At 52.6% G+C, this 12,534-nt stretch overlaps 1 protein-coding gene across 6 annotated transcripts in view; it reads right to left on the bottom strand.

The window, feature by feature from the left end:
• MYH10 (myosin heavy chain 10) overlaps positions 1-11,754 on the bottom strand; it is a 118,115-nt gene extending 106,361 nt beyond the window's left edge. For 4 of the 6 annotated variants that reach the window (XM_059380379.1, XM_059380383.1, XM_059380382.1 and 1 more), the window contains exons 1-2: positions 11,379-11,502; positions 4,383-4,758 (exon numbers count right to left, since the gene is read on the bottom strand). In XM_059380379.1, the coding sequence (XP_059236362.1) occupies positions 4,383-4,727 (345 nt within the window). In that variant the 5' untranslated portion in view covers positions 4,728-4,758; positions 11,379-11,502. Of the gene's footprint in view, positions 1-4,382; positions 4,759-11,157; positions 11,260-11,378; positions 11,503-11,644 lie in introns of those variants that run through there. The other 2 variants (XM_059380380.1, XM_059380381.1) reach the window with 2 other exon arrangements.
• Between the last annotated feature and the right edge of the window lie 780 nt (positions 11,755-12,534).

Raw genomic sequence — 12,534 nt, 5'->3', positions numbered from 1 at the left:
AACCCCAGAAGTGAGAATTGGTTCAAGATCTGAGGCAAGGTGGCGTCTGAAATCCTAACCATGAACTTGCATGCTGTTGACCTACATCAAAATCCAGTGGCTTACCCTGCCTGTGGAAAGACTCTTTTATCCCTGCATGACTTTGTAACAATGTACACATCATTTGGAAAACAGTGGCTCAGGGGCGCCTGGGTGGCTCAGTTCTTAAGCATCTTTGCCTTAGGTCATGCATGATTCCATGGTCCTGGGATCGAGCCCCATGTAGGGCTCCCTGCTCGGTGGGAAGCCTGCTTCTCCCTCTCCCCCTGCTTGTGTTCGTTCCCTCTCTCGCTGTGTCTCTCTCTGTCAAGTCAATAAAATTTTTAAAAAGATCTAAAAAACAAAACCATTGTCTCAATGACTTATACAAGTCTTCCTTTTTCTTTTTTTTTTTTTTTTTGAGATTTCATTTATTTGACAGAGAGAGACACAGGGAGAGAGGGAACACAAGCAGAAGGAGTGGGAGAGGGAGAACCAGGCTTTCTGCTGAGCAAGACACCCGATGTGGGGCTTGACCCCAGGATACTGGGATCATGACTCAGGCCAAAGATAGATGCTAAACCAACTGAGCCACCCAGGGATTCCTAGGCAAGTCTTCCAAATGATGACATTTTACTATTTGACATTAAAAAAAAAAAAATCAGTCATTAATATCACCATCTATCTCATCAGCAAGGGTTTCAAGTGATGACAAGCTGTCACATTCAGTGATAAAACAATTTCTCTAAATCCTAATTTTTTTAAGATTTTCCTTTATTTTTTTATTTTTTTTTTTTTATTAGAGAGAGAGAGAGTGCATGGCAGGGAGGGAGGGACAAACAGACTCCTTGCCAAGCAGGGAGCCCAACGCGGGACTCCATCCCAGGACCCTAGAATCATGATCTGAGGGGAAGGTAGATACTTAACCGACTGAGCCACCCAGGTGCCCCTCACACAGTGTATTAAAAAAACGTGTACTCCAGGATTGACATTTAATAAAATCGATCATCTCTCCTGCTTTCTCAAGGTTGTTCTCACATGCAATGATTAAAATGACCATTAGTATAGTCCAGAGTCCCTGCCTCTTTTTGTGGTAAGATACATGCGGTTTCCCCATCATTACTCTTCTACCATCAGTTGCATCACCAACAGTGGAAAGAGCAAATCATGTCTTCAAATCATCAGGAGAACAGTTGTGCCCTCACGGGCCCCCTGGAAGAGTCTTAGGGAAACCTTGAGGGTCCACAGGCCACACCAGGAGAACTTCTGAATTATACCAAAGAAAAGCAGTAGACATGAAACTTAAAAAATTTAATACTGAGTGAAAAGGAAGACACGAAAGCCATACACCATGAGACTCATTCCTGTAAAAGTTCATAAACAGGAAAAACTAAACTATATTGGTTAGGGGAGGCATACTTAGTTGAGAAAACACACCAGGGGATTTGAAGACACTTCTCAGTAATTAAGAGACCAAGCAGAGAAAAATTAGTGAGGAAGATCTAAACAGAATTTAAGAGCTTACCCTGATGGCCACAGACGGAATCCCATAACCAACAATAACAGAATTAATGCTCTTTGCAGACACAGCGAACGCTCATCAAATGAGACGACACATTGCATTAAAGCCTCAACAAAAACAAGGAATGCTATTATGTGAACTACATTCTTTGACTGCAATGCAATTCATTTAAAAATCAGGAGCAAGGGGCGCCCAGGTGGCTCAGTTGGCTGAGTGCCTGATTCTTGGTTTTGGCTCAGGTCATGATCTCGGGATCCTGGGATCAAGTCCCGTGTGAGGCTCCACACTCGGTGGGGAGTCTGCTTGTCCTTCTGTCTCTCCCTCTGCTCTCTCTCAGAAATAAATAAATAAAATCTTTAAAAATAAATAAATAATAAAAATGAATAAATAAAATAAATAAAATCTTTAAAAAATAAAAAAAAATAAATAATAAATTTAAATAAATAATAGTAAAATAAAAATCAGTAATAAGATAACTTAAAAAACCCACATTCAGAAATTTTTACACTATCCTTTTGAAGGGCTCATAGGTTAAAGAAGAAATCCTAACAGAAAACAGAAAATATTTAGGACCAAGTAATAAAAATGCCACGTATCCAAATGTGTGATGTGAGCTAAAATCGTTATTAGAGGAGACATTTACGCTTTTCATTAGGAAAGAGGATGAAAATTCATGACCTGAGAAGTTGGGAGGCCAGCGAGAATCCATCCAAAGAAAATACAAGGATTTAACGAAAGTTAAGCAAAGTAAGCTACATAAGTGAACGCATGTTAGAGCTCATCTCTAGAAAGGGGTCCAAAAGGCCCCCCCAAGTTACTACGGGCTCTACATCACCGCACCTCTGCTGTTCCACTTGACCTGACTGGGGAGTCCCAACGCCCAGGTCACATCCCTCGCGATCGTGGTTTCCTGCAGCCCCACTTTCTTACCAGGATTCTTTAAAGTCAAGTGCTCGAACGCCAGTCTCGGGTGGGAACCCCTTCTCCCACCCCCACTAACTGCACACACCACTGCTCCAAACTCCCGGCTCTGCTGGGACCTTAATGCTTCCAGAAGAACTCGGGTCGTCCTTCTGTAAAGAGTAAAGGGGGGGCATGCTTTGAAAAGTAACTCAGACATCATTTGGGGTTCCTGACTTCAGCTGGAAAAAAAAAAATCAAACTTAATAAAAGACATCTGCAAAGTCTTCGAATCATCTGGAGGAATGGCCACAGTGAACGGAAGTGTCTTTTCGTTGATTCCTTCTCTTTGGCCCACAGCCGCCTTCCCTTTTGTATTTCCCTTCTCTCTCCGCCTTGCAGGAAGCCACAAGGTCCAAAGTGGGGAGTCAACGGGGAAGGGGCTGGCAGAAAGAGCCCTGGCTCCCTTCCACACTGCAGATCCCCCCAACCCCGGTGCAGTCTCATTTCCAGCCCCAGGCAGCACCCAAAACTCATCCCCCCACCAAATCTGAGCCATGAGCTCCTGATCAGAGGCATCGCACTCCCTCACTCCACAGGCGGGGCTGGGAGCAGTGCCGCACACACCTTGGGGCGTGGTCTCAGCCAGTCCCAAAGCTGCTTCCCTGTGCAGTCCTTACCAGCGGCTTCTCCTCCCCAGACCTCCTCCTTTCTCAAGCTGTCTTCCCAACCCTGCAGCCTTACTCCGCTGTGCCTGACCTCATGGAGGAAAAACAAAAACGAGAGGCCATGAGGCTTGACCATGCCTACTTTGGCAAAGGTTACGGAAGAACTACTCAGTTCTCAGAGCTTCCCCTGGCTAGCTGCCTCCTAGCAGAAAGATTCCGGCCCTAACATGATTCTTGAAGAGCCCTTCGTGGGCCCATTCGTGGGTCATTCCCCTACTTACTCTATCCCATAGCCCGGCTTCCCTTCCTTATAGTGTGTATCCGGAAGCAGGGACCTGGCCTGTCCTATTTTCCACACCCTCCCCAGCACCTAGAACACAGGTGCTCAGGAAGAGTCTCTAACGATGCTAATTTCCATGGGAAAACTGGCAGAAGTTTGAAGAAGTTCTGAAGGGCCTCAAGCCCCAGCTGCACACCCTTCATAAAAACCCAACCACTCTTCTCCAAATGCGGACCAGTACAAAGCCACCTCTTCTCTCGGCTTCTTTTCATTCTGCGTCTAAGTTCTTGATCGCCTCCTTTAAATCGCTGCACCTGCGTTTAAGAGCCCCTCAAACCCATTTTGTTGTTCTAGAGCTTCCCGCATCTGGCTGGCGTCTTTCCGCTCTCCCTCGTCCACCCCACCCCCAACCCTAGTAAGTTCAATAATTTCTTCCACACGGTCAGCGGCATTGTCCGTGACAACAACACGCGTGTCAACCACTAACCACAGGACAACCCAGTCTCAATCCCGCTCGGAACGGTTTCCTCTGAAAAACCTCAGCATCCCTGTTTCCCATTTCCCCACGCCGGGGAACGCCATACTCGCGCTCCTGGATGAACCCCTGGTGCTGGCTTCACGCCACACTCCTGGACACACGCATGCCACCTGCATCCTGTTTGTGCAACTCTCACCCCAGCCCCCGATCTTTCCGCCACACGCTGTCCCGGTCCTATCACGTCCCTGCGAACCCCTCCAACAGAAGTCTCCAACTACCACATTCATACGCTCAACTGAAGATCAGATCATGCACAGTTACGTGTGACAATGTAAGGCAGGGCAAGACTCAGGTAAGCACGGGACAATCGGTCTCTAACGCACACGGCAACACGGGGCAGAGCACCCAATGGGGTGGGTGCTCCTCGCTTTCGTTGACTCGGCCAGTCTGTGTCAGTTACACGAATTCCGTGTCAGTTACACTAATTCCCAAGCGCAACCAGAGGGGCGTACTCACATAGATCAGTCCCGAGTAGTAGCGGTCCTTCAGGTTGTGTAAGACAGAAGCCTCATTCAAGCACGTCAATTCTGCCATGTCCTCCACCTTGGAAAACTTGGGAGGGTTCATCTTCTGAATATCATCTTTGTTGACCATCGCCTTCTTCCCGTTCTCGGCCAGTTCCACCATAACCTCATCTCCCCGCTCTTCCTTGATACTCGCTGCCTCAAAACCATGGCGCTCGGACGGAATCCACACGAGCTTTTTAGCCGTCCAGTCAGCCTGGGTGGCAGGGTTGTAGATGACCGCCCTGTCCACAAAGAGGTACCTCTCTGGGTCTTCGAGTCCAGCTCTCTGGGCCATTGTAAACAGGAGGAGTCAACTACAATTGTCTCTAGGAGAAGAGGAGGAGGAGGACAAGGTTAGAGGTTCAAAAACATACCGTGATGAGCAGATTTTCACTCTTGGCAGGGTTTTAAGAGAGAACCTTTCCGTCGAGGAGCAGGGGTGATAGGCTCCTCCACCGTGTTAGCCAAGAGTCCCGGGGGCATTTCAGGGCTGACCACAAATCGTGCCCGCGAGACGCACCCTCAGTTACCGAGGGCTGAAAAACAAGCTGGGGGAAGGCAGAGCTCCGGAGGTACTTTCATCCTGTCTTGCACCCTAACCAAAATTAACCAGGGAGTTAAGATGGCAAAGGGGATTGAGGACAAAGAAAACAAAGGTGCGAAGTAAAAGATCCAGGCATGGCCACGAGGATGGAGCTAGGAAATGCACGGCCAGGGAAGGAGAGCGAAGCCTCAGGTCTATGCCGGCCCCCCTTCTGCCTTCATTCAGGAGACTCAGAGCTCCTTGATACAAACACCCCCAACTCCATCCCCCGGGGGGCTTCTCTGGCAGTGCGAGTGGTCTCGATGCCATCAGATGATGCCACAGTGTGACCTGGCTTCCTGGGACAGTGATGCAAGCACGCTGTGGGAGCTCTCCAGGCCTCGCCCCTACCCTGCAGCTGCTCCCCCTCCCCAGTTCCCCTGCAGCGAGCCATCATTCATCAAGATTCCCTCCACTGCCCTGCTTTCTTGCTGCGTAACAGACTCCAGTGTGCCCACGCGTGCCCCTGCAGGCCGTGGGGCCCAGAAGCAAACACTGAGTGTTCCCGATAATGATCTGACCCAGGCAGAAGAAAGAAAACAACTAACCTCAGCCCCATTGAGAAACGCAGTTTCTGGGGTGTTCACAATGAATGCATCTCAAGACCTAACTGGTTTACTGAGCACTCCTTTGCCATCCGCCCGCTCGTCTGTGGCCCCAGACACGCTAGTCTCAGCTACCTCTGGTCCTGACCTTCTGGATCAAATGACGGCATTTTACAGTCATCATTCACCTTTCCGAGGTGACTCAGGACTCCTGCCTCACAATGTCTTTTTGGAATCTGATCCCATCATTAAACACTTTTGTGATCACCTTAAATTCCAGTGTAGTACAAATCTCAGAAGCCTGGTCTCCAGGACCTCATGCAAGGCCAGGCAAGAAGCCAACTGAGTAACTAGATTTGTTCTCTTCACATCTTCCCAGGTTTTGCCGCCAGCCCCCCCACCCAAAGGATGATTCTTACTAGGCAAAAGACAGAAGGCTGCAAGGCTAATCATGGACTAGCCCAGGGGCGCCTGGCTGGCTCAGTCAGAAGGGCATGGACTCTTGATCTCGGGGTTGTGAGTTTGAGCCCCACGTGGGGTACTTAAAAATAAAATTTTAGGGGCGCCTGGGTGGCTCAGTGGGTTAAAGCCTCTGCCTTCGGCTCAGGTCCTGGTCCCAGGGTCCTGGGATCGAGCGAGCCCTGCATTGGGCTCTCTACTCAGCAGGGAGCCTGCTTCCCCCCTTTCTCTCTCTGTCTGCCTCACTGCCTACTTGTGATCTCTGTCAGATAAATAAATAAAATCTTAAAAAATAATAATAAAATTTTATTTTATAAAATAAAACATATTTTTTAAAGATTTTATTTATTTATTTGACAGACAGAGACACAGGGAGAGAGGGAACACAAGCATGGGGAGTGGGAGAGAGAGAAGCAGTCTCCCCGTTGAGCAGGGAGCCCAATGCGGGGCCTGATCCCAGGATCCTGGGATCATGACCTGAGCCAAAGGAGGACACTTAATGACTGAGCCCCCAAGGTATCCCCTAAAAATAAAATCTTAAAGAAAAATAAAGTAGTCCCAAAGTTATTACGAAGCTCTCAGCCCACAAACTTCAAGCTCCATAAAGTCCCTGAAATGGTATAAAAATGGACACTTTAGAAAGGATTTGCTATAATGTAATGTGTTATAAACATCCATGGTTTTGGTTCTCAGACACTGGTGTGGGCATGGGCGTCATGTAGGAGGCTTAGAGAAGCACGGATTGGAGCCCCTTCCCCAGAGTTTCCAATTCAGCAGGGTCTAAGGCAAAGCCTAGTAATTTGCATTCCTAACAAGTTCCCAGATGCAGCAGAGGAAGCTGGTCCTGGGACCACACTTTGAGAACCATCATTCCATGGTTTCTGGTTGCCATGGTGAGCCAATGTCATTAACAGGTATGCTGGGATAGGAAAAAAAGGGTTGAAAACCAATGTTCTAGACTAATTCCTAACCTGATTAAAGGGCTGTGCTCAGGTTTTTTAAATGATGGACTTGAACAAAACAAACAACAACAACAACAAAAGTGAAACCCCCCAAAAATCACAAAAAGAGGTAACAATAAGACTTCTACAAATAAACAGGCTAACACATTTTCTAACTCAACTTTTATTTGCCTTTTTAGGCATTCGCTTGGGGAGGCGGAACTGGGAATTCAGAAAATATTCCCAGGGCACATGTACATTCTGGAAAATGGTTTCCAAAACCCATCATTACCTCTAGGGACTGGCTTTCGTAAGACTATTAACACACTTTCTGTCTTTCCAAACTTATACTTTGCAAAACTGCTCAGAAGAAGGGAGGCATGACTCTAAGGTGGGAATTGTCCTAGATAAATCTGGACACGGACAACAGGACACACATTCTGCCTTTAAGATGGATGGCCTTCTAGAAGAGAAAATTTCCCGTGATCACAAAATACGGTAACAAGCTACTCTTGTCATTAACAGGTAGGAACTGTTTATCTCACACGACACCTCGGAAGAGGTCTTGTTGCCAGCAGGCGTGTGCACACACATTTCTTTAATTTTACATTGGGCATGTAATTATATGCTTAAATTTCGTGGATGGCTATAAATTAGAGCAGCTCAACAGGTCATTTCTGAGGCAGGCTTAAAAAAAAAAAAAAGTAAATGATACATTTAAAAATTAGTTCACCAAATTGGTACATTTAAAATTTATCGGTATTTTTTTCTAGGTGAGGAAATTCGGTATTTTTTTCTAGGTGAGGAAATTCTTGTAATTTCAGGGAAAGAAACCAACAGGTCACAAAAAACGTAACTGCAAAATGCTCCCACCTTTGTTGGGGGGAGGAAGGGAGAATTACACATGCATGTGCTTTTTTTTTTTTTTTTTAAAGGAATAGATAAATAAATAAATAAATAAAATTAAATAATATTTTTAAAAAGGAACAGATAGTCATTGGGTCTCCACTGGGTGGTGAGATTACAAATTACTTTTACTTTTTGCTTTTCCAGAGCTTTCTATGACTGATCAGACACTGAGAGGACAGCTTCCTGTTCCTGGCTACCTGGTGAGCATCTAGATGGCTCCTGGGTCCTCTTGGGATTGGGGGGACCTCCACCTCCTGACCAAACCTCACATGCATGGTCCCCACCCCCACAGTAAGCCTCAACTTCTCCACAACCAAACACCTACCCCTCCTCCCATCCTGCCCCAAATGCCACCCTGAAAAGTTCTTTTCAGGTCTGGTTTGACAGAGTTCGGGATGCCCGTGAAGAGGTTTCCTTCACTTTAACTCTTCACCTGTGATCGCCTGATATGCGGTATTTTTTCCATGCCATTGTACATACGGTACCTGAGCTTGATAATGCCAGTGTTTAACAGTGAGCCACTCCCAAATGCCTCGCTTTACAACATGGTGGGGGGTTGGGGGGGAATACCACGATTTTAAAAATAGCAAATACTGTTCTGTACCATTAATTATGGGCAGGCACTATTCTAAGCAGTTTACCTTTATTTGGTCCTCCCAACAGCCCTGTGAGGCACATACTATTAATATCTCTATTCTACAGATGAGGAACCCAAGGCAGAGAGAAAGCCCGTAGCCAGCCCAAGGTCATGGAGCTCACCAGCAGCAGAGCTGGGCTAACCCCAGAGTTCCCGCAGAAATGCAGCCTACAGCAATGGTAGGTGAGGCCGGGAGCAGATTTTGCAGGGCGTGGAGTGCTCCCCGATGCCTCTCCACTAAATAAAAATCCTATTGATTACAGTTCCAAGAATGGAGGCTTAGCATTGAACACACCAGCACCATCTGGCAAGGGTTTTACATTTAATAGAAAAAACACCTCTATATTGGAAGAAAGGGAGTAAGGAGCAAGGTCTTTGCTGCAGACGGAAAGATAATCTGAAGGTTTTTGGTGTCATCTGAAACGAGCATCTGATTATAGCTAAGTCATTCACGAGTCAGGAAGGAGCCCCCTACAGAGCCAGAGCTCATCCCCTTCATTGGTTTTGGACACACCCTGGGGCTCTGTTCCTCACCCCACCTCCATAGCCAATTTTTTTTACTTCCAGTGAAATGCCACCAGGGAAACTTCTCTGCTGCCTCCCAGCATCTACTATGGGTACAGAGAGGGGCAAACAACCCACTTTTGAGAATATCTTGTGTATAACTAGCCAAACGAAAATGATGGATCAATTACCCGCGACAGCACCGCCCTCTGTAACAGAGCAACTACACGGAATTGTCCCACTGGGTTTACCACCACCACTGCAGCCACTCAAGACGACAGGGACCTGCAAACCTATTCATCTACCCAAATTCATCTCAGCCAAAAGAGCACGCACATGCACACGCGCGCGCACACACACACACACACACACACACACCCCAAACGCTAAAGGGCACCATCTCTCAGGGAACATCTGCAGGCTGGTTTAAAATATTTCCAAAATGCGGACTCAAGGCCAGGAATTTCAGTCCCTCCTATAGGATGAGAAAGGACACAACCCTGAAAGGACACAACTCTCTGAAGCACTGGGTCTCCCCCAACCCCCTGCAATGTGCCCTTCAGAATTCCGTTCATCTGCTCTCCCAGTCTGTCTGTCTTCATTGTGATGATTTCCCTAAGGAGCCCAAATAAAAAGCCAGCCTCTGGGGTCACATCCCTTCGCTGTGGAACCTCGGGCTGCATATCGCACAATGACAGCATGTGCCGTCTCCAGATAAGGACAGGCAAGAACCAAATTTAAGATGCACGGAGTCAAGCGATGCATCAAATAAAATGGCCACTTTTCCAGAATCCGAGACATACAGGGCATACTTCAACGTCAAAAGCGCGGGACTACAAGAATACTCGGTCGGGGCAGACTGAGAAAGGAAATAAAACAATAAACAGATGAGTTTCCCAGACTGAGAGACTATGGAGAACGATGAAGCCCGACTCAAAGAATCCTCACTTCCAGCGTTTAAAAAAACACCGAAAAAAAAAACAAAAAACCCAAACATAAAAAAAACACCCCAAACCCAAAAACCAAAATCTCGGCAAAGCCGAGGTATTACATTTAGTATATTACATTATTCAGCGAAAACAGCAGCCTTTGTTCGGTTGGCAGGCTGGATCTACCCCGCCTGCTCTCCCCTACCCCACCCCACCCCACCCCCTGCATCCACCGCAGTGGGCTCGCAGGGAGCCGCAGAGGCCCGAAGACACAGATAACGGTCATAGGCGGAGGCCACGCCAGCCCAGCCTCACCCGCGGAGCCCAGACCCGCCGCATCGCCAGCCTCCGTCCCCAGGCCCCGGCGCCCAGGCCGGCCAGGCTGGGGACCTCCCGGGTCCCTGGGCCGCACCCGCCCACCGCGGGCCCACAAAGCGCCCGCCAACGCCACGACTCCGCCGCTCCCACTTCGCCCCGACCCCATTCCAGTCCCATTTCACGGGATCAGGGTGTGACCCCAGCTGCAGAAGGCCAGCAAGGGAGTCCGCGGCGAGCCGTGCCCGGATCGCTTACACAATAAAGCGATCCCGAGGCGAGGGCTGACCCTCCCCCCAGCCCGGCCCGGCAGCCCTGCCGCAGCGCGCCCCCGCCACATTTCCCGCCTCGCCCCCCCACCCCGCCCGGGCCTCGCCAGGCGTCCGGCCCCGGCCCCTGGCGGCCCCCGGCCGCCCTCCCGCCCCCAGCTCCTCCGGAGCCCACCTTCAGCGCGCCGGCCGCGGCTCGGACCCTCGACCGCCGCGCGCTGCCGGGCGGTGCGGAGGAGCCCCTGCCCTCGGGTCCCCCCCACCCCACGGGGCGGGCAGCGCCGTCCGCCTTGCCAGCCCTGAGAACCCCCAACCGCACCCGGGCTACCCGGCCGGCCTAACCCGTCCGAGAACCCACCCAGGGGCCGGCCCTTCCTGTCCGGCGCCCCCCACCCACACCCGGGTCGCGCTTCCCAGCCCGCCGCAGGGCTCCCTCCCCCCCCCCGGGCCCCCGGAACCCCCCCCCGGGCCCCGGCCCCCCCCCCCCCCCCCCCCCCCCCCGATCTCCATCCCCAGCCCCCAGAGGTCGTCCCCCAGCACACCCAGGCCCTGATCCCTGCAGGGGTCTCAAGCTTCAGGACCCCATTCCCCGCCCCTCCAGAGCTCTCTCCACCCGCTGGGGTCGGTTACCTACCCCGCTTCCCTCCCCAGGGTCGGTCCCCGCATGAATCTCCCGCTCCGCAGCGCGAGCCCTTCACGCAGAGCCGCCCGGGCGTCCCCGTGCTCACGCTTCGGCTCCGCTCTGCCCTCCAGAGTCCCTCCCTCCTCCGCCCCAGCCCGGGACCCTTCCCTCCCCCGCCGCCGTCGCCCCGCCGGCGGCCGCGGCGCTCGAACCCGGGCGGCCGCACCTCTCACCTTCAGCCGAAGATGGTGGCGCCGGCGCACGTCCCCAGCCGCGACCACAGATCCGGCCCCTCAGTCCCAAACCCACCGCTGCCTCCGCCGGGCTCCTTTAGCACTGCTGCTCCGCGCCGCCCCACCCACTCCCACCCTCATTGGGCCAGCCCCACGCCCGTCACCGCCGCCCCCAGACCCACTGGTCCGTTTGCGCGCCCATCTCCAAGGAAGACGTTAGCAACCCGAGAGAAGCTACCTTCCCGAGGGCCGCTCCCTCCACCCACCTGGAAGGGCGCTCATTGGCTCCCGCTGCCCGCCCCGGCCGCCGGCGCCCCGACCTCATAGGCCGCCCCACGCGCCCGTCATGGACTCCGGGAGGTGCGGCCGGGCCGGCGGCGGGCGATTGGCCGGCGCCCGCGAAGATGGACAGCCGAGGCCGGCCGGGCGCCGGCGAGCCGGCGGGGCAGCCGCTGCGGACGCCGCGGGAGCCTCGCCGTGCGGCCGCTGCGGCAGGTGACCCGCGGCGGGAGCCCCGAGCCGCGCCCGGACGCGCCTGTGCGGGCGTCGGGCCGCCTCGCCGGCCCCTGTCCCCGCCGCAGCCGGCGTGTCCCGCAGCGGCACCGGCTGCCACCGCCGAGTCGCGGGCCCCCGGCGCTGCCTGCAGGGGCGGGGCCGGAGCGCGGTCCAGAGGCCTTACGTCACCCCCGGAGCCGCGGGGGGCGGGGGCCGCGGCTCTGCGGCTCACCTGCAGTGGGGGGGCGGGGGCGGGGCTCGCGGCGGCTCTGGCCATGCGCGCGGGCTCTGCGGGGGCCCGGGCCGCGCTCCGGCCCCGGGGTGACGGTGCCTGGGCCGCGTAGCGCGGGACGCCTTGCTCCGCTGCGGCAGTTTCGGGGTTTGCGAGGGGCGGGGCCTCCCTCCCCAGGCTGCGGGCTGCGGTGGGATTCCAGACGAGGGGCGAGCGGCCTAGGACAGGAGACGTGGGGGAAAGGACTTCGCTCACCTCATTCATTCGTTCCTTCTTTCATTCATTCGTTCATTCACCACGCGGAGCTCCCCACGCGGGAGGGGCCTGTGAGGAGATTTTGCCGAGCTGTCCTCACCCCTGGCGCCTATGAGCCCCTCAGAGGCCTTAGAAAATGTTTGAGAACCGGGGGGGGGGGGGGGGGGGGGGGGG

The sequence above is a fragment of the Mustela nigripes genome, chromosome 16 (assembly GCF_022355385.1).
Source record: "Mustela nigripes isolate SB6536 chromosome 16, MUSNIG.SB6536, whole genome shotgun sequence".
NCBI classification, from domain to species: Eukaryota; Metazoa; Chordata; class Mammalia; order Carnivora; family Mustelidae; genus Mustela; species Mustela nigripes.
The sequence above is the reverse complement of the archived record's forward strand: the minus strand, read 5'-3'. Positions and strand labels throughout refer to the sequence as shown.